General features: G+C 41.4%; 1 protein-coding gene across 1 annotated transcript in view; it reads right to left on the reverse strand.

Moving 5' to 3' along the window:
- The window catches only part of ACOT12 (acyl-CoA thioesterase 12), a 65,049-nt gene extending 51,909 nt beyond the window's left edge, over positions 1–13,140 (reverse strand). The window contains exons 1-2 of the mRNA XM_002815707.5: positions 12,494–13,140; positions 4,237–4,306 (exon numbers count right to left, since the gene is read on the reverse strand). Of these exons, the coding sequence (XP_002815753.3) occupies positions 4,237–4,306; positions 12,494–13,034 (611 nt within the window). The 5' untranslated portion in view covers positions 13,035–13,140. The remainder of the gene's footprint in view (positions 1–4,236; positions 4,307–12,493) is intronic.
- Between the last annotated feature and the right edge of the window lie 12,921 nt (positions 13,141–26,061).

A 26,061-nucleotide genomic window follows, 5' to 3' on the forward strand; every position in this document is an offset into this window, starting at 1 on the left:
TTTCACCGTGGTCTCGATCTCCTGACCTCGTGATTCGCCCGCCTCGGCCTCCCAAAGTGCTGGGATTAAAGCCACCGCGCCCGGCCGAAATTTATTTTTAAAATAACATGGATACATATAAATATTTCTTTACATAAAAAAAGAAGGATAAGTCACAAAATAAATAAAGGTTACATAGAAAGAGAGGGAGGGGCCTAGATAGAAGGTAGGGAGGAGCCAGATTCCCCAGGGTGAAATGGGTCTGTTTTCCAGATTTGACTCTGGTACCTGTAGATATTTTAAACTATAAAACAAAATTAAATGAAAATAAAAGTCATTCCTACAAAATAAAAAGCAAATTAAACAAATGAACTTAAGAATGTATGAAGTCAGTAGCTTAACCACATGGAAAAGGATTATTTCAAGTGACTTCAAAATACAGTGACTTGACTGTACCAGATGAGATACAGTTTGAGAAAGAAACTGCATAAATAATCTTAAACTACTTTCTCTATTCATTTGTTGGTGATAATATTGATACGGTTATTCTGAATCTAATTAATGTATATATACATATTAATTTCAATCAAATAAGTTTATGTCTTTAAATATCACCATATTCAGCATAAAATAAAATTAAAACCCAGAGATACAGACATAAAATCAAAGAAATTAAGTAAAACCATATAACCCTAAATTATTACAGTTTATTAATATAAATGCTTTAAAAACACATAATTTCTAATTCTGTCCACTAAAAAGTCCAAGAACGAATGCCCATTTTGATGTGATGAGCACCTTTCCTGCCAGGTTGTGGTCTCTACTTCTCATTTCTCCTGCAAGGAATCAGGACTCCTTGGAGAAATAATGGATTCTAAGTTTGTGGGGGAAAATGTAAAAGATGAGACTGAAACATTTTATACCAGAAGGCCAAGGAGTTATTAAACCCCTTTAACTTTGGACTTTTGTTCAAGGGACTTAGGGATTAAACTGAAGAAGCTCCCACTGCTCAAAGATGGGGCAGTCTGAGCTTTTGTAAGAATAATAACATTGCCCAGGCGCAGCGGCTCATGCCTGTAATCCCAGCACTTTGGGAGGCCAAGGTGGGTGGATCACCTGAGGTCAGGAGTTTGAGACCAGCCTGGCCAACATGATGAAACCCTGTCTCTACTAAAAAATAAAAAAAAAATTAGCTGGATGTGGTGGCAGGCCCCTGTAATCCCAGCTACTCTGGGAGGCTGAGGCAGGAGAATCGCTTGAACCTGGGAAGCAGAGGTTGCAGTGAGCCGAGATCGTGCCATTGCACTCCAGCCTGGGCAACAACATTAAAACTCTGTCTCAAAAAAAAAAAGAAGAATAACATGAAAATCCATAGGCTCCTAATGAATAAAGGGAAAGAGTCAAGACTTTCCTGGACAAACTTTTCCTCAGGATACTCAGGTCATTAGTGAGAGTTTCCCTCTAGAGAAGTATTTTAGAAAATAAATGAAGAAGAAATGATAGAATTAGCATATTACCATGTTACCAATATCTAATGACAGAATGATTGTAATCTACGATCATTAGGTATTATATGGCCTTGACATGAGAAATTTTTACCAAAATATCAAACCCTCATCAGCCGGGCGTGGTGGCAGGCGCATGTAATCCCAGCACTGTGGATCACCTGAGGTCAGGAGTTTGAGACCAGTCTGGCCAACATGGCAAAACCCTGTCTCCACTAAAAATACAAACATTATCAGGGCATGATGGCAGGGGCCTGTATTCCCAGCTACTCGGGAGGCTGAGGCAGGACAATCGCTTGAACCTGGGTTGCAGTGAGTCAAGATCGCACCACTGCACTCCAGCCTGAGTGACAGAGGAAGACTCCATCTCAAAGAAAAAAAAAATCAAACCTTCATCATGTCAATTTTTAGACGTAACTGTCAGATTACAAGAAATACAAAGGAGAGAAGAACACATTAATCAAGGCTACAGTGAGCAAATACAGAATATGTAAATTCTATAAAAGAAATGACCAGGTTTCTTTAAAAAATAAATTGCAAGAAAAAGAAGGGAACATTTTATGTTAAAAGACACTTAAGAGACCTATCACCTATACTGAATCCTGGTTTAATAAATCCCGTAAGACCTTCTAGTGAGACAGGATGTGGAAGCAGAACAGTGATATTGGTGATCCCGACCCTGTGTAGGTCTAAGGTAATGTATGTGTTTGTGTCATTGTTTTTAATAAAAAAGTTTAAAAGGTAAAAAAAAAACAAAAAAACAAATTTTAAAAATAGAAAATAGCTTATAGAATAAGGTAAGGACATAAAGAAAAATATTTTTGTTCAGCTCTATAAAAGGCTTGTGTTTTAAGCTCAGTATTATTACAAAAGAATCAAAAAGTTTTTTTAAGTTTATAAAGTAAAAAAGTTACAATAATCTAAGGTCAATTTATAATTAAAGAAAGAAAAATATTTTTATAAATTTGGTGTAGCCTAAGTGTGAGGTATTTATAAAGTCTATGGTAGTATACACTAATGTCTGGGGCCTTCACATTTGCTCAGCACTCCACTCACTGACTCCTGCAGAGCAAATTCCAGTCTTCCAAGCTCCATTCATGGTAAGTGCCCCACACAGGTGTACTTTTTTTTTTTTTTTTCGAGATGGAGTCTTGCTCTTGTCACCCAGGCTGGAGTGTATTGGCGCAATCTTGGCTCGGTGTGACCTCCACCTCCCGGTTTCAGGCTATTCTCCTGCCTCAGCCTCCTGAGTAGCTGGGATTATAAGTGCCCGTCATCACACCTGGCTAATTTTTGTACTTTTAGTACAAAATAGATGGGGTTTCATGTTGGCCAGGCTGGTTTTGAACTCCTGACCTCAGGTGATCCACCCCCCTCGGCCTCCCAAAGTGCTGGGATTACAGGCGTGAGCCACCGCGCCCAGCCAGGTGTACCATTTTTTAAATATTTTATACTGTATTTTACTGTATCTTTTTAATGTTTAACTATGTTTAGTTAAACAAATAGTCACCATGGTATTACAATTGCCTACAGTTTTCAGTACAGTAACAGGCTGCACAGGTTTGTAGCCTAGGAGCAATAGGCTATACCACATAGCCTAGGTGTGTAAGAGGCTGTACTGTTGAGGTTTGTGTAAGTACACTCTATGATGTTCGTACAAGGATGAAGTCGTTAGTGATGCATTTCTCAGAACATATCCCGTCATTAAGTGATGCATGACTGTATAGACTGAAATATTTACAGATGATGCTTGGGGTTTTCCTCAAAACAATCCAGGCATATGGGGAAGTGTAGAGAGGTATTGATAAAGCAAGAGTGTCTGTGAGTTGATAATTGCTATAGCTAGGGGTGAAGGGTCCTTGGGATACACTGTACTATCTTCTCTTGTTTTATAGGCTGGTGCAAAAGTAATTGCAGTTTTCTCAATTACCAACCTAAATATGTGTGTTTGAAATGTTTGTGTATCTTGAAATTTTCTACAATAAGAGATGGTTAAGAGCTTTCACACATAAAATGTTTTTCGTAATTTACTCTCTCCACTCAGATGAATTAGTGTTTACCTAACAACCTGATGAAATTCACCATTATAAAGATACTTATTATCGTTAATTATTCTTCTAGTACAGGAAGGGGATGTTAATAATTAGCTTATAGGGGCCGGGCATGGTGGCTCACTCCTGTAATCCCAGCACCTTGGGAAGACAGTGGGTGGACCGCTTGAGCCCAGGAGTTCGAGATCAGCCTGGACAAGATGATGAAACCCCATCTCTACAAAAAAAAAAAAAAACAACAACAAAAATACAAAAAAAATTAGCCAGGTGGGCATGGTGGCATGTGCCTGTAGTCCCAGCTACTTGGGAGGCTGAGGCAGGAGGATCACTTGAGCCCAGGAGGAATAGGTTGCAGTGAGCCGAGATCACACCACTGCAATCCAGTCTGGGCAGCAGAGTGAGACAATTAAAAAAAGGAGCTTATAGAAAGTCTGTTTGGCTGTTATGCCTTATGCCACAATGCATCTAAGGCTGAGAGCTATTTCTCCACAAAATTAAGACTGTGAAGTTACACTTAAGAGTGTTTCTTATAAGTAGGCCCTATGATTATTTTTTTACTTACTTAAATTGGGTCACATGTTATTTATTTTATTAAGAAACAAGATCACTACCTCTGCATGAATAAGCTCAGGTGCCACCAATATATGTCCCAGAGAACCGACAAACCCAGGAGAAAGGAGCCATGGAGCAATGTCACTTACCTAGCTGTCTCCTCAAACTGTATGTCATCCACTGAGGCTGTAACGCAGGAAACTCCAGCATGTTTCTCAGCTTCAAAAAATACATAAAAATGTGCTGCTTTAGTGGTGATATGAGAATATTTCAGTATAAGGGAAAGGAATGAAATGTAAGTGCATTGATTTTAGTCACCCATCCCTCATTCATTATAGCACCACTGTGCCCACACTTTCTGGATCAACTGGCTCCATACAACCTTTGCTCTGTGAGTTATGTTTCTACTGTATGGTAATTACTGTACTTTATCCTAATTTTTAACTTACATGATCTTGTATTTGAAATTTAATACCAATATCCTGCAAATCTAGCTATTGAAATAGCAATTTTAGTAAGTTGGTGCTGACTTTAAATATTTTATCAGGTACTATCCTTCTTGTTTTAAAATCAAAGCATCACAGGTGTAGCCACTGGCCTACATAACCAGTAGCAGAATCTGTTTAAATGATTTAACCACCGTAAGCACTTGAGCGGTATGGGAAACCCCGAGTCATCCCAAATCAAAGAGGATCTTCTCTGGGTATCAGAGAAAGAGAGATGGGCACACAGTAGATATTTAGTCAATATTTATTTTATTATTACCAAATTTATGTCAAATTCAGTATACATTAATTACCTTGAAGGAGGAGTATTGAGTAGGGTGGGAGAATTCAGGAAGAAGCTTGGTTATTTCTATGTTCTATGTCTGCATGTAATTTGCTCAGATTTTTTTTTTTTTTGTTGGTTTTGCTTTACATAAAAAACACCAGAATTTATACTCTGTGGGGAAGATTTTGACATGCGCTTCTGCCAGATTTGATTTTGAGAAACAGTCAATTGAAAGCCAAACAGATTATATTGGCTTTATAAGAACTTTTGACCTCATTTTTAGTTTTGGAGACTTCAGTCCTGGTGCCACATGATTAAGAAAAAAGAGTGAATTATACTGAATTTGTCTTGCTTGTGTGTACTGGATCATTATAACTACATATGTATTAATTGATAGTCCTAGGTAAGAAGACATGAGAGATACTCCACTGGGCACGTATTTAACACATTCCTGTCTAGGATCTAATTTTGCAGAAAATTGGACATTCAAATGTTACTAGTTGGAAGGAACTGTCCTTGGAAGGAACTGTCCTTGGAACTGTCCAACTAGTTCAGGGAAAGAAAGGGAAAATGGAAGAATCGGACTCTAGGAATGCTCAAGGTGGACTCAATTTAATTCAATGCACCAAACATTTGTTAAGTTCTTGCTGATTTCCAGACACTGAGTTGGACGAGTTCTTTTTTTTTTTTTTTTTCAGATGGAGTCTCACTCTGTCACCCAGGCTGGAGTGCAATTGTGTGCTCTTGGCTCATTGCAACCTCTGCCTCCCAGGTTCAAGCGATTGTCCTGCCTCAGCCTCCCAAGTAGCTGGGACTACAGGTGTGCACCACCAGGCCCAGCTAATTTTTTTTATTTTTAGTAGAAACAGGGTTTCACCATGTTAGCCAGGATGGTCTCAAACTCCTGACCTCATGATCTGCCTGCCTCAGCCTCCCAAAGTGCTGGGATTACAGGCATGAGCTCTATCTTTTAAGCAGTCCACTCTGTGGCACTTAGAGATCCAGCCATAGTCAGTACACTTTTAGAGCTTACGTTTTCCAGGGAACTACTGAAACCTTGCAAATATATGCTTAAATCATTGATTAAAGAATACTTAATAAACATTCATTCCAGTTACTTGACATGAGGCAATGGGATGTTGAGGTTATTAATTCTTAGTAATAAAGTGTTATAATGTATACCAACATGAGTATCTTGAGTATCTTGTTTTTTTTTAAGAGATGAGGTCTCTATCACCCAGGCTGGAGTGCAGTGGCACGACCATAACTCACTCCAGCCTTGAACTCCTGGGCTCAAGTGATCTTGCCTCAGCCTCCTGATTAGCTAGGACTATAGGCATATGCCACCACAGCTAGCTAACTTTTAAAACATTGTTTAAAATATTTTTTGTAGAGACACAGTCTCATGATTTTGCCCAAGCTGGTCTCAAACTCCTGGACTCAAGTGATCCTCCTGCCTTGGCCCCTCAAAGCACTGGAATTACAGGCGTGAGCCACCACGCCTGGCTGAGTTATCAATTCTGAATGACTTAAATGATAACTAAAATGCAGTAACCAGTAAAAAAATTAAACTTTTATTGTTTATATTGGGTATCTATTCTGTATATATAGCACTATACTAGGTTTCTTAAGGGATCAGAAAGTAATAAAATCATGACAGTTACTTTATATTAAGCATTTATTATTGATCAGGCACTGGGCTAGTCATTTAAGCATGTCAATTACATGAAGTTGGTACTATTATTAGCTCCCTTTTATAAATAAGAAAATTTAGGCTTAGAAAGATTAAATGCATTGTTCCAAATAGTGATTTTGACTATAGAAACAATAGGAACTTTCAGGAAAGAGTAGGTTAGACAAACCAGAGAACATTCCCAGAGAAGGACGTGGCTAAATATGGGTTTCAGAAGCTCGATAATCATGATTTATACCATTGATTTTCAAGGGTCATTAAACTAAAAGGAAAAAAAATATGGGGACCAACATAGGGTCCTGGCTTCACATGTCATTACATGCATGCTGTGTTTTTAAACAAGTGTCAGTTAGATGACATGAACTCACAGGACTGGCTTGTTCCGGTTCTTGATTTTGATTGCCCTTCATACAGTGTACCAGCAGAAGTGGAAAACTGTAAAGCTGTTTCTGATTTCCTGGGAGAACTAAGAGAAGCTAAGTGATTGTAAGTAGGTATGAAATGATGACTGAAAAAATAGTGGTAACCTTCCTTCATTCCTTCCGTCCTTCAGCAGATATTGATTGAGCACCTGTGTTATGCAAGGCAGCCTCTGTGTTAACGTGCTGGCAATGGGAAATAGCCAGGACCTCTGCTCCCATGGAGTCTAGTGGATGAGCCAGAGGTTAATTAAATGGATATTGATATGGTTTTGCTGTGTCCCCACCCAAACCTCATCTTGAATTGTAGCTCCCATAATTCCCACATGTTGTGGGAAGGAACCGGTGGGAGATATAATTGAATCATGGGGGCAGGTCTTTCCTGTGCTATTCTCATGATAGTGAATAAGCCTCATGAGATGTGATGGTTTTATAAGGGGAAACCCCTTCTGCTTGGTTCTCATTTTCTCTCCTGCCGCCACCATGTAAGAAGTGCCTTTCACCTTCCACCATGATTGTGAGGCTTCCCCACCCACGTGGAACTATGAGTCCCTTAAACCTCTTTTTCTTTACAAATTACCCAGTCTCAGGTATGTCTTTATCAGCAGCATGAAAATGGACTAATACAGATATTTAATGACAAAATGCACTAAGTGCTTTGAAGAAAACAGGGATTTTATGAGAGTCAGTAACTAAGATAATACACTAGGTGGGGTGTCCAGGAAGGCTTGAGGGCAGAGGAGGGGAGAGCCTGCTGAGCAGAGGGAACAGCGACTACAAAGGTCCTGGTGACTACAATGCAGAGAGTAGGAGGGAGAGTGGGTGAGATGAGGCTGGAGTGAAGGCTGAGGACGGGCTATGCACAGGGCCTTGAAGCTCTTGGTTGAAAGTTTTTGTAATTATTATTCTTCAAGATAATGTTGCACTGCCTTCTGGTCTCCACTGTTTCTGATGAGGTCAGTGGTAATTCTAATCGTTGTTCTCCTATATACGGTGCTTCGGTCTGGCTGCATTCAAGATTTTCTCTTCTCATAGTTTGACTATGATATGCCTGGATGTATTCTTTGTATTAGCTTTTCTTTCTTTTCTTTTTTTTTTTTTTTAAGTTGGTGACAGAGTCTTGCTCTGTCGTCCAGGCTGGAGCGTGGTGGCACAATCTTGGCTCACTGCAACCTCTGCCTCCTGGGTTCAAGGGATTCTCCTGCTCAGCCTCCTAAGTAGCTGGGATTACAGGCATGTGCCACCATGCCCAGCTAATTTTTGTATTTTTAGTAAAATGGGGTTTCACCATGTTGGCCAGACTGGTCTTGAACTTCTGACCTCAGGTGATTTGCCTGCCTCGGCCTCCCAAAGTGCTGGGATTACAGGTGTGAGCCACCGTGCCCAGACTGTATTAGTTTTTCTTGGTGTTCTATGACCTTGAATCTGTAATTGTATGTCTTTCACCATATTTGGAACTCTAATTATGTTTATGTTTTATTTTTCCACAAATCTCTGATACCTTATTTATGGTTTTTTTTTTTTTTTTTTTTTTTTTTTTGAGACAGGGTCTTGCTCTGTTACCCAGGCTGGAGTACAGTGGTGCAATCATGGCTCACTGCAGCCTCGACCCCCCAGGCTCAAGTCATCCTCACACCTCAGCCTCCCGAGTAGCTGGGACTACAGGTACATGCTACCATGCCTGGCTAATTTTAACATTTTCTTTTTTTTGGTAGAGACAGGATCTCTATGTTGCCCAGGCTGGTCTCGAGTTCCTGGGCTCAAACCATTCTTCTACCTGAGCCTCCCAAAGTGCCAGGATTACAGGCATGAGCCATTGTACCTGGCCACACTTTGTTTATTTTTAAAATTCATTTTTTTCTGTTCTTAGATTGGATAATTTCTACTGATGTATTTTTGCATTTACTAACTCTTTTCTCAGCCATGTCCATTCTGCTGTTAAGCCTAGCCATTGAATTTGTTATTTTAGACACTGTATTTTTCAGTTCTGGAATTACCATTTGGCTTTTAAAAAATAGTTTCTATTACTCTGCAAAAATGTACTGCCTTTTCAATCTTTTTCTTCTTTTTCTTTTTCTTTTGAGATGGAGTCTCACTCTTTTGCCCTGGCTGGAGTGCAGTGGTACAATCTCGGCTCACTGCAATCTCCACCTCCCAGATTCAAGTGATTCTCCTGCCTCAGCCTCCCAAGTACCTAGGATTACAAGTGCCTGCCACCACACCTGGCTAATTTTTGTATTTTTAGTAGAGACAGGGTTTCATCATGTTGACCAGGCTGGTCTCGAACTCCTGACCTCAAGTGATCCACCTGCCTCATCCTCCCAAAGTGCTGGGATTACAGCAATCTTTATTATCATATTTTTCATTATATTATGGAGCACAGTTATACTAGCTGCTTTAAAATCCTTGAAGCTTAATTCCAGCATCAGGGTCATCTAGGCATGCATCTCCATTGATTGTCTTTTCTCTTAAGAATGAATCATGTTTCCCTTTGTATTTCAAGTAATTTTGGATAATATCCTAGCCATTGTGAGTGATCCATTGTAGAAACTGTGTTTCTCTGAAAAGTGTTGGTTTTGTTTTTGGTTTTGTTTTTTAAAGCAAGCAGTTAACCTGACCAAACGGAAACTATAATCTGTCTACCTAGAGATGGGCACAACTATTTTCAGTTCTTTTGGCCTCAACCGGAGGTTTGGAGTCTGTCCTATGTATACATGATTCAAGATTTGCCAGATATCTGGGCAAAGATTATAGATAGATTTTAGGGCTCTGTCTCTCTGGCTCTTTCCTTTCTGGAACTTTCCCTTTTGTATTTCATTCAGTAGCTGTGCTTTTCCCAAACCCTGTCTTTGGGCTCTTCAAACCAGCAAGCCTGTGGGTTTTCCATCAGAACTATAGCTGGGAGAAGACTGGCATTTTCTTTCAGGCTTCAAGTCGTTTATAAAACAAACACAGAAAAAGCCAACACCATTTTGTTCTTTCGTGTGTTAACTTTCAAGTGTTCTAAGCCTACTTTTGTTCACTTTTCACCTGCCTTAAGTCTCTTTTATTTAGTGTTTTGCCCAGAGTTTATAATTATTATCTGTGGGAGATTTTTTAGTAGGAAGCACTTGAACATCTTAGAAAAATCCTTAAAGCCCTTGGTGAAGAAAAGAAAGGGAAAAATGAACAAAACATATGACATGATCAGATTAGCGTCTTCAAAGATTACTTTAGAAGCAGTGTGGAGAGGAGACCAGAATGAATGGAGATCAGTTTGGAAATCACTGCTGAAGTCTGCATGAAAGATGATGATAGCTTGGAGTAGATGGTCGCATCGGGGGTGCAGCAAAGTGGTTGGATTTCAGAGATTCCTTTAGGGGGTAACACTGATAGGACTTGCTCCATGCATAGAGTATGTGAAGGGAGAAGTAAGGTGGAGAGAGAGATATCAAGGATGACTCCTAGACTTTTGACTTGCTCAACTAGATGAGTTGGGCGCCACTCCGGAGACAGGAAACCCTGGAAAAGATTCACAAAGAGAAAACTGTGTGTGTGAGATGTTCCAAAATAATACATGGTCGTGTGAGATAGAGGATTACTCAGATGGCTTCAAGCCTTTAGACTTAAGGGACTGGAAAAACAATGGGGCCACTGACAGAAGTAAGGATAGTGAGAATATTTCATCTTTCTTTAAATATTGAGAAGACATTTTGGAATCCAGCAGTGCCTAGGGGTCATAGCAATGCCTTGGGGCCATGACTGGGATTGCAGTAATGTGGTTAAAGAGATAATGCTGGCCTGTAAAAAACTCTGAGAAAATCCCAGAGAAATCAGTTTTGTATTACTACACAGATTCAGTTACATCTTGGCTAAATAACATCCCCTGCTTATGTGGTGCCTCAGGCCACCATAAAGTGTTTAACACAGGCATTATTCATGTTGCCCAAACCAACTTTATCATACAGGTTTTCTTAATATTAGTAACATTATCAGTTATTAATATTATACTACTAATAGTAATGTAACTATTAAGGTATAGAGTAATTGATTGTCAGTTGGATCTTTCCATGGTTTCCAAAGATGTCAGGTCATAGAAATGATGACAACTGCAGGTGGGCCATTGTTTCTCCATCACAAGACAGAGGCACTAAGCAAGGTAACTAAAAGTCACTTCAATGGTCTCATAATGTATTCAGTTGCCTTGGAAACAGGCATCATTATTATTAGCAACCTCAGTGGTTTATGTATTATTTCTTTTTCCTATGTGTGGATTAATTTTGTGCTCATGTTTCCATTGTTAACTTAATATAACCAATCTCAAATCCTGTTAAAAAAAAAAAAAAAAAAAAAGGCTTAAACGAGTCATTGATTTCTCACAATCGTGGAGGCAGGGAAGTTCCAGATCGAGGTGCTTGCCCATTGTAGGTCCTAGCGAGGGCTCTCTTCCTGGCCTGTGGGTGGCTGTCTTCCTGCTGTGGGCTCACATGGCAGAGAAGCTCTCCAGTGTCTCTTCTTATAAGGACATTAATTGTATGGGACCAGGATTCCACTCTTATGACCTCATTAGCCTTAATTCTTCACTCCAAGTAAAGTCACACCAGGGGTTAGGACTTCAGTGTATAAATTTCGGTGGGTGGTGTGGGGGACATAATTCAGTCCTTAATAAATGTTTTTGCCATTTTTACTGTCATTCTGTCACAAGAACACAGTGGAGTTTTCCAGAAACTACATAAGGGTGTGGTAGCAGCAGGGTGAATGCAGAAGCAGGTATGAGACTCGCCAGGATGTAACCTTTATCACCACTCCTCTCGCTACACTTCTGTTCTTGTGGAAAATAGTTATTTTTTAATTAAAAATGTTATGCTAACAATGTAGTCCATTTCTTTTTAAAAAATAATTAAAAATTTTAAATTTCCATTACGGTAAATATGATATAAATAGCCTACATAAACAAAAGCTGCCTGGTTACAGTGGCTCATGTCTGTAATCCCAACACTTTGGGAGGCTGGGGCCTCCCAACACTTCAGGATCACTTGAGTCCAGGAGTTTGAGACCAGCCTGGGCAACATAGTGAGACCCCATCTCTACAAAAGCAAAACAAAACAAAACTCCCCAAATCAGCTGGGCCTGGTGGCGTGCGTCTGTGGTCCTAGTTACTCTGGAGGCTGAGGTGGGAGGATCGCTTTAGCTCAGTAGGTCGAGGCTGCAGCGAGCTCTGATGGCGCCACGCTCTCCAGCCTGGGAGAGAGCTCAACAACAACAACAACAACAGACAAACAAACAAAAAACCCCGCAGAAGCTCTCTGGGCTCCTCACTTGTTTACTGGAATGAAGGAGTCCTGAGAGCCATACATTTGGGAACCGCCGGTCTCGGCCATGCCCAGCGCGGGCGCACTGTCGCAACACCCCTATCCCTGGCTGCGCGGGGCTCAGCTCTCCACAAGTACCTTCCTAGCCTTCCTATCCGCCCCCCAACCCCCAGCCGCCGCCGCTCCCGCAGCCCCGGTCCCGCGCCTCCCCGCAGCCCGGGCGCCCGCCTACCCGCCAGGCAGGCGGTGATGTCGATCCACTTGAGCAGCTGCCCCGCGCTCAGCTCGCCGCGGGCAGTGGCGTGCGCCGGCTGGATGGCCTGGCTCATAAGAACCTCGCCGGGCGCCGGCCGCTCCATGGCCAGGGCGAGAGCGCTACGCCTGCGGCCCTCGACACCCCGCCATCCCCGCTCCGCCCGCCCCGCTCTCCCCGCCCAGCTCCAAAGGGCGCTGGTGCCGCCCGCCCGGGCCGCGAGCCCCTGGCCCTCGGGCCGCCGGGTGGTGGGAGCTGCGAGTGAGGGGGCCCGCAGTGTCACCCCAGGACTATCGCGAGTGGGGGAAAACCAGCGCTCTCGGGTCTCAGGAGAAGTCTGGGAAGTGCGCAGGAAGGGGGGCTCCCGGGTAGACAGATCTGGAAGGCGGCTCCCCGAGAGCCGGAGCGCGAGGAACAGCTTTTGACATAAAAAAGCTGTTACACTGTCTAGAGCTGCTATCAGTGACTGTACAAAGCAGTCCTCAGTAGGGAAACAGTGTCTCCAGAAAACCTCCAGCATCTAATGGATTGGTGGATGTCTGACTGTCAGGGGAGGCTGCGCCAGGGAGCACATTTACGATGGAGAACAGGAAATCCGGAGAAGTGGAGCAAGCAGCTGAGGTGATAGGAGCCGCTAAGCGACCCGGATCACCTGGCTGGAACCCAGGGCTCCTGACTGTCCGGAATAGCTCCAAGAAGCCTAGCCGACTCTCACGAATTGGTGGTGCCTTTTCATCCTTATATTTTTGGCTTGCCAAGCCTCAGCATGGCGACATCAGAATGGAGATTCTGGTATTTTTCTTTCTTTTTTAAAAGATGTTTTTTTTAAATGAAAGTGGAGAAATAAGGAAATGTTGACTTGATAGCTTTTAGGAGCCTCTGTGTATAGGTTTCAGGACAATCCAATCATAAATAGGAATTGAATGCTTTCACTGAGGCAAGCATGAAGTTTGACTTATATAAAAGGCATTAAAATAACTTCTAAAAACAAACAAAAACTTGTGCATCCAAGATGGTCCCATTATGTAGCTATACACTTATTTCAATGATAACGTCATTGCTCACATTGCTTTTGGCACTCCTCCTTGGAAAATGCCTTCTTTTTAATGACTTCTGTATTGAGAAATCATAATTTAGCAATTGATAGATTATTCATCATATATTCACTCCATCTACCAATAACTCTGTGAGAGCCATTTATTGACCTTGGACTTGGCCATGTGGCTTGCTTTAGTATGGAACGTGGAGAGATAGCAGCGTACCACCAGTCTTGCCTTTAGAAGCACCCTGTGTTTCTGTTCTCAGGAACATCTGACCTCTGCCATTAGGTCAAGTAGCTGCCTATTAGCATCTAGGTACCAGACTGAATTCACGTATTGCAGAGGCATCTCAGCCAGCCTGAGGACTCACAGCCTGAAGCAGAGCAACCCAGCAGACATGAACACTCTTGAATGAGACATAACTACTTATTGTTGTGTGCCACTGTGATTTTGGGGGTTGTCTGTTACGCAGCAATAGCTGACAGTTACATGAGTGAACTGTATTAATATTTGGGAAGTTTATTAAATTACTGGAAATAAAATTTGCATTTAGGCTGGGTTGTATTATTTTGGGTAAAAAGTGGTGACTAAAGTGGTGATATTGAATTATGTATATGCTTGTATACTTGGTTTCTTATAAACTAAATAAATTTCAGGCCAGGTGCAGTGGCTCATGCCTATAATCCCAGCACTTTGGGACGCTGAGGTTAGGTAAATTGCTTGAGCTCAGGAGTTCAAGACCAGCCTGAGCAACATGGTGAAACCCTCTCTCTACCAAAAATACAAGAATTAGTTGGGCGTGGTAGTGTGTGCCTGTGGTCCCAGCTACTCGGGAGGCTGAGGCAGGAGGATCACTTGAGCCAAAAAGGCAGAGGTTGCAGTGAGCCGAGTCTCAAAAAAAAAAAAAGAAACAAAAAGAAAAAGAAGAAGAATAAGAAATTTCAAAAATTTCTTTTAAGTTTAAGCATAAGTGTAAGAGGGTAAGTTTTCAAAATGATTTTCTTGAAGGGGACAGCATGTGTATGTTTGTATGTTTGTCTAGAGATGTTGCTTAAAAAGCAGACATGGTACACAAATTCACTGTTGTGTTTTCTTATCTTTATTATCTCCTGTTTAGATGTCTTCAGATTATGGTTTCATATCTTTTGTTGGTTTCATACTAATTTTCATTTTAATAGCCTCGTCCTAGAACTACTATTCTTGTGTTTTTCTGAATGGTCCCTTTCTTCCTTTTACAATGAAAATGTCATCTGTATGCATGAACATTTGTTATCTCCGTTTCTCTCTGATGTCAAGGATTTTTACTATTATGCTTGAATAAAAGGTCTTCGAGTTTCATTTGTGTTTAGAGACATTTTTTGAAGATGAGCAGAATGTGAAGCCAGCCTGATTTTAAAAGTTTGTACAAAGGAGCAGGAAAGCTGATCCAAAAAAGTGTGGGAAGTTCCATAATCACTAGCATAACGAGAAAATCTTTAAAATGCTGGAGTGGGAAGGGGAACTGGACAGTCTAAACTCTTATTCTAGAGATGAGGAAATGAAGTGATTTCCTTGGGTCACATTATAAGGTAGTGGCTGGGCTTTGTGAAAACTAAGAACAAGGAGCCTGGAATATAAGTAGAGAGGTAGAAAAAAAATGCTTTCTCCAGAAACAGAGCCTCTGACAAGAATTTGAGAGCAGGCAGGTTATTTGGGAGGAAATTCCAGAAAGCACTGGTAGGGGCATCAAAGTGTAGTCCCCAGGTAAGCAGCCTCAGCCTCACCTGGGATCCTCTTAGAAATGCAGAATCTCAGGCCGGGAGTGTTGGCTCATGCTTGTAATCCCAGCACTTTGGGAGGCTGAGGCAGGAGGATCACTTCATCCTAGGAGTTTGAGACCAGCCTGAGTAATACAGAGAGACCTTGTCTCTCTATAAAAAAAAATTAGCCGGGAAAGGTAGCATATGCCTGTGGTCCCAGCTACTTGGGAGGCTGAGGTGGGAGGATCGCTTGAGCCCAGGAGGTCGAGGCTGCAGTGAGCCGTGATTGGGCCACTGCACTTCAGCCTGAGTGACAGAGTGGACCCTGTCTCAAAAAAAAAAAAAAAAGAAAAAGAAAAAGAATTATAAATGCAGAATTTCAGGCTCCAACTCAGACCTACTGAATTAGAGTCTAAATTTTATTAAGATTCCTAGGTGATGCATGCGCGCGTTACAGTTTGTGAAGAGCAGCCCCAGCCATCCCTCCCACTGGCACGAATGCTGGGGTTTTTATCCTCTGACTGGCATCCTTCGTTGACTAAGGGCTGGTCCCAGGAGATGAACTCCCCAGGACTTCTGCAGATTTCAGAGCAAGAGCAAGCTTTCAGCTGGAGCTTTATCTCAGTAGGACAGGAAGACGCTGTCAGCTTGGACTAGGACTCAGAATGGTGAGTGCTGTGGCCATGTGGGCAAGGCAGAGAGCCAAAATCCTTACTGTCCTGAACAGCAGAGGCAGCCGGGAGCCTTTCCATTGTGGGAGATATGGCCCGGACAGAGGGTTTGCTAGTTCAAGTATTTCATACAGAGATGAACTTGATTAGCCATCAAACTCTATCTCCACATTTCGTATAGGTTTTAAGAGGTGTCAGGTCAGTGTTTTCAAATTCAAATACAAATTTATAAGGATGTGGTTCAAAGTTTAAACTCAGAGCCCCTAAGCAAAAATTCCAGGATGGGTTTTCTTAGCTTTTGGCTGCCAACTTCTTGACTGGAGGGTCTCTTGTCCTTCTCTGCCTCTGCACCCTGCTCTAGGGATGGCAGTGACTTTGGGAAATGGGTTTTCTGCTTGGACTGTCCCTCTTAGCACCTGGAGCCTCAAGATAACCTTGCTCCTGTTTGTCCCTGCACTTCCGGTGGCCCCTTCTTTCTGTCAAGCATTAGGTGTAGAACCTAACAGTCACCACATTTGTGTGGAGTACAGAACTTTATTTTGTTTGAACAACAGCCATGTATATAGAATCCAATTTTTCTGCTTCCGCAGATTTTTTTGGCCCCACTTTCATCCCAGGCCATTGATTACTGCTCAGTGGAGTCCCTTTGCGGTCACCACCACTGCCTGTGAATATGTTGGAGTACATTGTTTTCAAATACTGCATCCCACTTGCTCATGGTATACAATTCTTTCTATATATTGCAGATTTCTATTTACTAATATTTTAATAAGGATTTCTATGTCCGTATTTTTGGGACATGTAGGTCTCCAGTTTTCTTTCTTTAAAACTGTCTTCATCTGGTTTTGGTGTCAGGGTTCATAAAATGAATCGGGAAATGTTCCCCCACTGTGTGTTCTGAAAAAGACTGTATAGATTTGGTGTTCTTTACACTTTTGATAGAATTCTCCAGTGAAACTATCTGGGCCCTGGAGTTTTTTTTGGAAGTTTTAAATTTTTTTTTTTTTTTTTTTTTGAGACGGAGTCTCACACTGGCGCACAGGCTGGAGTGCAGTGGCGCGATCTCCGTTCACTGCAACCTCCGCCTCCTAGGTTCAAGCAATTCTCCTGCTTGAGTAGTTGGGATTACAGGTGTCCGCCACCACACCCAGCTAATTTTTTGTATTTTTAGTAGACAGGGTTTCACTATGTTGCTAGGTGGGTCTCGAACGCCTGACCTCATGATCCTCTCGCCTCAGCCTCCCAAAGTGCTGGGATTACAGGTGTGAGCCACCGCACCCAGCCATTAATTCGATTTTTGAAACAGTTACAGGGGTACTCAAATTATTTAGTATAGGGTGAACTGTGGTAGCTTGTTTTTAAAAGAATTACTCTTTTTTATCTCAGAAAAGGTGATTCGCCAAAGACTGAGATTGAGCTAGAGCCTGACCTGGTGCTTTTTCTTCTATCTGGCAGAGCCCTCTCTTCTCTGGCTGGCTCTTAAAGCTGCCCCTTCCTGCCTCCCTGGCTTTCCCCAGATCTCTCCTGTCTCCTGCCCACACCATTTCCTGCTTTCTAAGCCTGCTTTCAGCTACTTCCTCTTAGGGGAGTGGTTCTCAAGATTTTCCAAGTCAACCCATACTTACTGAATCCGAAATTCCGGGGGTGGGGCCAATAACTTTTTTTTTTTTTTTTTTGACATGGAGTCTCACTCTGTTGGCCAGGCCGAAGTGCAATGGCGTAATCTCGGCTCACTGCAACCTCCGCCACCTGGGTTCAAGCGATTCTCCTGCCTCAGCCTCCTCAGTAGCTGGGATTACAGGCACATGCCACCATGCCATTCTAATTTTTGTATTTTTAGTAGAGATGGGGTTTCATCATGTTGGTCAGGCTGGTCTTGAACTCCTGACATTGTGATCCACCCGCCTTGGCTTCCCAAAGTGCTGGGATTACAGGCGTGAGCCACCGCACCCGGCCAATAATCTGTTTTTAACAATTTTTCCGTGTGCTTCTGCTGCACAGTATGTTAAAAACTACTGCCGTATGGTGTCTTTCTTTAAAGGAGTAAAGCTTACAGTGCAGTCCTTCCCAAGAACATCTTCAGTTTAACAGGGGGCCTTTTCAGACCTGTAAAGGAATTTGTGATGTGGGGGAAAGGGTCACAGTCTTGGGTCTGGAGAGATGTGTTTGTGTCTGAGTTAGATCCTCTCCTTGCTAGTGTTGAACTTGAATGTATCACTCAATTTACACATTAGTTTTTTTTTTTTAAACAAAATAGGGATGCTTTCCCTACTTCATAAAGTTGTAATTAGATCATAGAAAGTATTATCAAATGGAATCATGATAACCGCTATTTATGGAGGGTCAAGTCTCACAACAACCTTGCAAGCAATATTCTCCTTAAAGAGCTGGGAAATCAAGCCCAGATAATTCATAAGCACTTACAACATGCCACACATCCCTATGAAGTATACAAACTACTACAATTCCCATTTTATAGATGAGGAAACTGATGGAACTTGCCCAAGACCACATAACTAGGAAGTAGTAGAGTCAGGATTCAAATCTAGAAAGTCTGGCTCTTGTTCAGCTGGGCTAGGAAGTTGATGCATGTGGTGCAGAGGACACATGGGAAGTGGGAGATGGGAGTGGTGCCCAGTTCTAGCTCCAAAGACCATGCTGGTGCCTCTATTTCAAGTCACCTTCATTCATTCAATCAGCACATACTTATTGAGTGCCTACTTTGTCGCAAGGACTGTTCTGGTCATTGGATAAATGCTGGTGAGTAAAATAAATTGGTCCTTGGAAGTTTATAGATTCATAGTTTAAAGATAACATGGGAAATGGCTACAAAATAATGTCGACTATTCTAATGAGGATGAAATGGAATGATAAGCATGTATGGAAACTGGCTGATGGCTGTATGTAGCTCCTCAAATTATAACCTGCTGTTGACTGTCTACTAGACTTAAGATCAGTGCTGAGTTGGGTCTGTTTTTTAAAACAATCACCAACTTACAGAAAATTTGGAAGTCCTGTACAAAGAACATATTTTTCTCTGATCCACTTGAAAGTAAGTTGCCAACCTGATGCTTAGCCCCAAGTAATTTGGTGTGAATTTCCTATAAGCAAGACTTTCTCCTACTGAACCATAACACACCATCAAAATGAGGAAGTTGACATGAATCCTCAGAGCCTGCTATGGTTTGAATGTATGTGTCCCTCCAAAATTCATCTGTTGGAACCTAAGACCCAATGTGATAGTTTTAAGATGCGGGACCTTTTGGGAAGTGATAAGTCCCGATGGCTCCGCCCACATGAGTGGATTAGTGAGTGCCCTTGTAACAGGGCTGGAGAGTACTATCTAGGTAGGCCCTCTTTGCCTTTTTTTTTTTTTTCCTTTCTCTCGAGGTCACCATGTGAGGACTCAGTGTTGTGGAGCCACTAGAAGCTGAAAGGGGCGGGGAAGGAATTCTCCCCTAGAGCTTTTGGGGATTACGGCCCTGCCAACACCTTCAGTTCCGACATCTGGGCTCCGGAACTGTGGGAGAATCAATTTCTGCCTTAAGCCCCGCAGTTTGTGGCAATTTGTTACAGCAGCCGTAGGAAATGAACACACCATCCACCTAGAAAACCACCAGTTCAGATGGGCGGGTCAGATTCCAACTCCACCTGTAGGGATAATTCTAGATTTCTCCCTCCCCATATTTTTAACTCCGTTTTCTGACAAGAAACCTGGCTTCTGTGATGCTTAATGGATTGACTTCTTTGGTCAGTCCCCCATATGACAGCGACCTCCCTGCTCCTCTGCCACCCTTGGCCCTGAGGGGGCTCCCTCCTGACCTCCCCACTGGACTCAGGGCAGTGTCCTGCTCTGGGCACACACCCATATCCTCTGTCTCACCTAATGGCTAGACACACGTTACTCAGAGGGGAAGGGAAGGAGAAGGGTAGAGGAAGACCAGCCCTGGTTTATGCCCACCCTTGCTGGAGCATCTCGACTCTCGGGGCACTGCCCTGCTCCCCTGGGAGGTGCCGGGTGCCCACCGGGCCAGGCTGGAATGCGGGTGCCCCTGCAGGAGGCTGAGCCGGTATGTGATCACACAGTGCAGGGGTCAGGCTTCAATGAAAGAGTGGCAGGAGTGCGTGTCACCGTCTTACCCTCCCCTCCTCAGAGCGTCCTGACGCACCTGCAAAACCCAGTGTATCTTTCTACACATGTGGTGTCATTTGCCAGGCCAGGGCTTGGCTCCTGGGAGTGGTGCTGCAGGCCAGGCAAACTGGGGAGAATTGAGATCCTTCATTTCAGTTAGAATGAGGCATGCACCTAAACGTCAGAGGCATTTCCTGGTGGCATAATGGATATTTATCCCCTATTAGATAGGGAGCAATCTGCACTGAAGAAGCCTTCAGATTAAATTTCAGGGATGAACCAAGATTCATCCTGACAGGTATATAGATCCTCAAAGAATAAGTCCTCATAAAATAGCCTAAAAGTGTTCCTTACGGCAGTTCGATACTTTGTAAAGAGCCCATATTATTTGTGCTTGATAATGTATGACTTAAATTTAAGAACTGTTTAATACAAGCGTGTCCTTTCTCCCTAAAGTAATTCATTTATTCATTCATTCATTCACACAGATTTTTCTAAATATCTAATATTGACCAGACACTTGGCTAAGCATAAGCTAAGTACTCTGTTTTTAGAGAGCTCAGTAGGGTGGGGAACACAGATTGCTAAATCAGTAGTACAATGTTTATCGATATGGGCACATCAAAAGATATGATACTTAGTGACCTGGGGACACAAGGTGGGAGGCTCTCCTTTGCACGGGCTTTCCTGCAAAGGCTCTGTTGCTCTATCAATCAAACAGCAGGACATAGGCAACCTAAGCAAAGGGAAATGCTTGTAGGACTTCCAGGATTGATTAGATATGGACAGCAGGTTTGACAGTGGGGAGGCGCAAAGGCTATGCTGCAGGGCTGCCCCTGTTCCTTCCATCCCATGGAACTCTGTCAAGATCCAAAGTCCAGAAGACAGCATCTACCTGACCAAGCTTAAGTCATATGTCTGCTCATAAACTTAGGGATGGGGAAGGGAAGGGAAGGGCAAAGGGAGAGGTGAAATCTGTTTCTTTCCCTTTCAGTAGAGATGAGACTGGTGCCTGGAATAATTACCTTCTTACTAAGATTAAACACACTAGGGAGTTATTCTCTAAAAGGAAAACAAACTCAGATTAGGAATGAAGAATGGAAGCTGGACAAATCTTTACAATGACCAATGACTCTTACCTGGACATTCAGGCATGGGGAAGAATATGGGTAAAGGCAAGTCCTTAGTAATACTGCTGAACTGCTGGATCAAGCCTTACCTGAAACCAACTAATCTTGGAGTTTTCCAGTTATGTGAACAAGTAAGTGTTCCCTATGCCCTCCCATTTTTTGCTCTAAGCGCATTTGAATTTGATTATCTGTCAGTGTAACCAAAATATTTCTAACTGATAGACCCCCAGAATGTTTTTAAATAAGATTCTAGGCCATCTTTTTTTTCCTAAGAAATTATTGATTTTTACTCATTTTTCAGTCTCTGAGTGACATTTGTGCTGCACGTTTATAGCTCATATCAGACGACTGATCCAGCTGATATCGCATTTTCAAGTCATTTATCTCAGATAGGTAGTATACAAACAAAATGATGTTTGTACCATGTAGGCTAATTTCTAAAATTGTTTTTGTAGAGACGAGATCTCACTGTGTTGTCCAGGCTGGTCTTGAACTCCTGGGCTGAAGCAATTCTTCTACCTTGGCCTCCTAAAGTGTTAGGATTGCTTGTGTAGGCCACCATGCCCCACCACATTCTTATTTTCATAATTAATCTGAAATTTGTTTTATCCTTAAGAGTTGTTTTTAGGTAATTTTAACTGTAGAAATTCAGCATAGTTTATCAAAATATTTTTTGTAAAATGGAACTTTATTCTAAAATGTATCCAAAATTGCAAGACATAAGTACCATTGAAACAGGTAAAGGTTTATTATATAGAATGGTGAAACATAAAGAATATAATTTTATTCTTTTTAAGGAGCCTTCATTAAGAAAACCCAATTTAAAGATATTTCTGTTTCCGAATAATTTATATATATTAGTTGTAGTCATAATTCTCCAAACATGCCTAATATAAAATACAAAACTATTTGAAACTGAATTCAAATATAAAATATATATGCGTGTGTGTATATATACATACGTATGTATGTATGTGTATATGTACACATACGTACATATATATGTATATGAGCTATAAATGACTGTGCTAAAGATGCAGAAACCTGAAGACTCATCAGTGTGTCCTCAAATCAGGCAGGGTGGTCAGCCACCAACAAGCCTCACCTTTTCAAGTCCTTGCCCACCAATTAAGGGAAAATGTCTATAATGAACCATAGACTAACGAGGATTTTATAAAATGACTTTAAAAGGATTTTTTCCCGAAATGCCCTACGTGATCTGGCAACTGCCTCCTTGTCCTCTTTTTTCTCTACCTCCAAAATAAATCAGGTTCTGTGACGTTTGATGCTAAACCATAATTCGGCTTTGGGCATTTTAATTAAGATATTTTTGTGAAATTCACTTATCTGTGACATCTTTTTTCTTCTTTTTCTAAATTCATATTCTAAACATTTCAGGAACTAAAACTTCAATACTACATCAACGGTATTATTACGGTAGCTTTCTTCCTTTAAGTGGACCTTTAAAGTTCTCTTCAAAGGAATGAAAAAGAATGGCAAATAATCTCCACAAGAATGAGTTCATATGAATATGTTTTGATATTTTGATACCTCTGTTCTTGAAATACCTACTAGCAACTCATTAGGTCAGAGTCTTAGAGCTTAGACATAGTAAAGCTCAGAATGGAATCAAGGGGACAAAAGTCCTGTAGACTAGGCATTAAAAAATCTTTTTAACCTTTAAGACAGAGTCTTGCTCTGTTGCTCAGGCTGGAGTGCAGTGGCATGATCCTGGCTCACTGCAACCTCCACCTCCTGGGTTCAAGCAATTCTCCTGCCTCAGCCTCTCATAAAAAACATTCTTGTTAGCCAGTATGTGAACGGGATAAATCCACTGGGCAGATGACACATTTTTTCACATTACTCCTGTCATCATTTCTTAGTTGCTTTTTTCTTTAGGATCCTGGAGTTGTCTGAAAAGATTGACATTATTCGACTATTTCTCTGGCATTTCAATGAGAATAGACTATTAACAAAGGAAAGTGAACTCACAAATAGTAAATTAGACCCCTTAACTTGCTCATATCAGCAGAAAAATAGATTAACAATTTTTTTTCAGATTCTTTCCCTACACTGATAGTTTTCCAGCTACTTATAAGATCTCATCTTGATATCAACAGTGTTAGATATTAACAAAATACGATAGCATTAAGAAGACATATTTCATCATTCTACTTTATTGAGAACCTAAATAACCAGTTGAGAGTTATGTAGAGAAAGCAAGATTAGAACCCACGTTTTCTGTCTGTCGATACTGTGCTTTGTCATTCTGTGACACTACATTGCTTCTAATAAAAGGCCTTTTATTTCTTAGTTTTTAAGACTAAAAATATATCTTAAGCAAAAATAATATGTTGAAAACAAATCTCTGTGATTTTTTTTTCTTTTTCTAGAAGTTACACATATTTCTTAGTAGGAATACATTTCCATCTTTCTGTTTGGAGTGAGTCACATTTTAATGTTTTGTTTCAGTATTTGCATCTGGAGGATTAATAAAGATACAGTATGGCATAAAGGCTAAACATAGCTCTTAATGCTGATGCCGATGATCCCCTGGGAATATACTAGTGCTGAGATTTATGGAGCCCTTTAGGCTCCCACAGACCCTCAGCTTCAGGGAAAGGAAGGCTCACTCCAGAGAACAATGTGCATACATTCATTCTGCTGCCCCGCGGCACAGCCCAGCCTGCTAACCTGGTCACCTTCTGCCTCACTCTTCAGTCTTAGCTTTTGCGTTGATGTACACGTAAATCACTTGGGACACAGAGTGAAATCACAGTATTTAATCAGCATACTCCCTGGTCAATTTTACTTGCCTCCTTGCAAAGAAGCAAGTCTTATTTCAGAGCTCTAAGCTGTTAATTACTGTAAGCAATCCATCAAATACATAGGTTTCTGAAATATGTTGGACTATGATTTAATTATTTTCCTCAATTATTATTTTCTGCTATTTCAATTTTTGAAAGCCACACAATTAATCAGTTATAATTGGGTATGAGAGCCTCTCCACCAATCCATGACCCCCAGCGCCTGCATCAGATGTTGAAATAACGGGATAAATGTGTTTGGATGAAAAAATACTGTGCTGGCATGTTTGGATGAATCAAGTTCATATAAATGGTAAAATAGATGGGGTGAACATGCAAGCTAACATAGATTTATATTGCTTATGTTTACAGATTTGTGCAAGTCTTAGAAGCCTAGATACATTTACTATGCACCGTATTTAAGAACTGTTGATTGAAGAGGTGGACAATAAAACAATCAAGCCATATTTCCTGCATGCAAAGTAATTAAGGATGAAGGGGCATGCTCTCTTCCTTCCCTGCTTTCCCCTATTGTTACCAAACATTAAATATTGAAATGTATTTGACTAAAAATGTCACTACACATTTATAATATTCCATTAAAGCTGATATAAAAAATGTTAATAGACATTTGTTATGGTATTATAGCATAAAAAGGCTGTAGCATAAAAAAGGTGAGCAAACTCAAGATCTACCATGATCAAATGTCTACCTAATATGACATGCTTAACATTTATCAGTAGAAGCCAGTTATCATGTTTAATAAAAATAATCAGCTTGGTTTTGAACTATCATTTTCTATCAGTCATTGAACACCTTCTTGTTTCTTCCTTTAAAAACTGCTAAAACTCAGATAGACAAGTAAAATTTTTTAATTTTTTTTTTTGAGACGGAGTCTCGCACTGTCGCCAGGGCTGGAGTGCAGTGGCACGATCGCGGCTCACTGCAACCTCTGCCTTCCAGATTCAAGACATTCTCCTGCCTCAGCCTCCCGAGTAGCCGGGATTACAGGCGCCCGCCACCACGCCCAGCTAATTTTTTGTATTTTTAGTAGAGACGGGGTTCCACTATGTTGGCCAGGCTGGTCTCGAACGCCTGACCTCGTGAACCACCCACCTCGGCCCCCCAAAGTGCTGGGATTACAAGCGTGAGCCACCGCGCCCGGCCGACAAGTAAAAAAATTTTAAAGAAAAGCTGAGAACACAAACTATAAAATTCCTAATAATACGTTGATAAAGAATTAGAAGTTGAAAGTAAAATTTGCAATAGCTAAGTTTCATGGGTCTCTATAGAAACCAACAGAGGCAAGGGGATTGTTGCAGGGGAGGCGCTGTGGTGGTTCATTCTTTCATTCTAACGAACTGCTACTGTGTGCTATATTGACTTGAGGAACCACCTGCTGCCTATTCAGTGATAAGTGTTTCCTGACATTGCTCCTGTGAAAGGACTCCAGGGATCAATGGGTAGAGATAGGAGAAGGAAGAGTTTGAGAAAGATTGCTGTAAACTGGCTTGAATGCGAACACCAGGTCTTGTGGTAGAGATGAGGTATGTGGTTACCCTAAAGCAAAACATCTCATAAGATTGTTTAATGGAAAAATGGAATTCTTTCTTATCAAATGTAATCATTCGTTACAGGAAAGATTATAGTAATTGTGAGATGCCATTACCACTTGCCACAGTAGTTTAAGATATGTACTGACCTGGCTTTTAGTTACCTACGTTTTCCTGGAGTCTTTTTGTCTTAATAAGTTTCCAAAGACAATTGGACTCTGTACTTAACCAGTGCCTAAGTTACTCCCTAACGAATAAAGTAGGTGTTCCAAGAGCCACATTAATTCTTTTTAAGCTAATAGCTGCTTATGAAGGTGAATTAATTCTTCAATAATTCTATATAGTGGCATAACTATGAGAGAGAGAGAAAATGAATTAGTCTGTTCTCACATTGCTCTAAGGAAATACCCGAGATTGGGTAACTGATAAAGAAAAGAAGCTTAACTGACTCACAGTTCCTCGCGGCTGGAGAGGC

This window comes from Pongo abelii, chromosome 4 (genome assembly GCF_028885655.2).
Source record: "Pongo abelii isolate AG06213 chromosome 4, NHGRI_mPonAbe1-v2.0_pri, whole genome shotgun sequence".
In the NCBI taxonomy this organism is placed as follows: Eukaryota; Metazoa; Chordata; class Mammalia; order Primates; family Hominidae; genus Pongo; species Pongo abelii.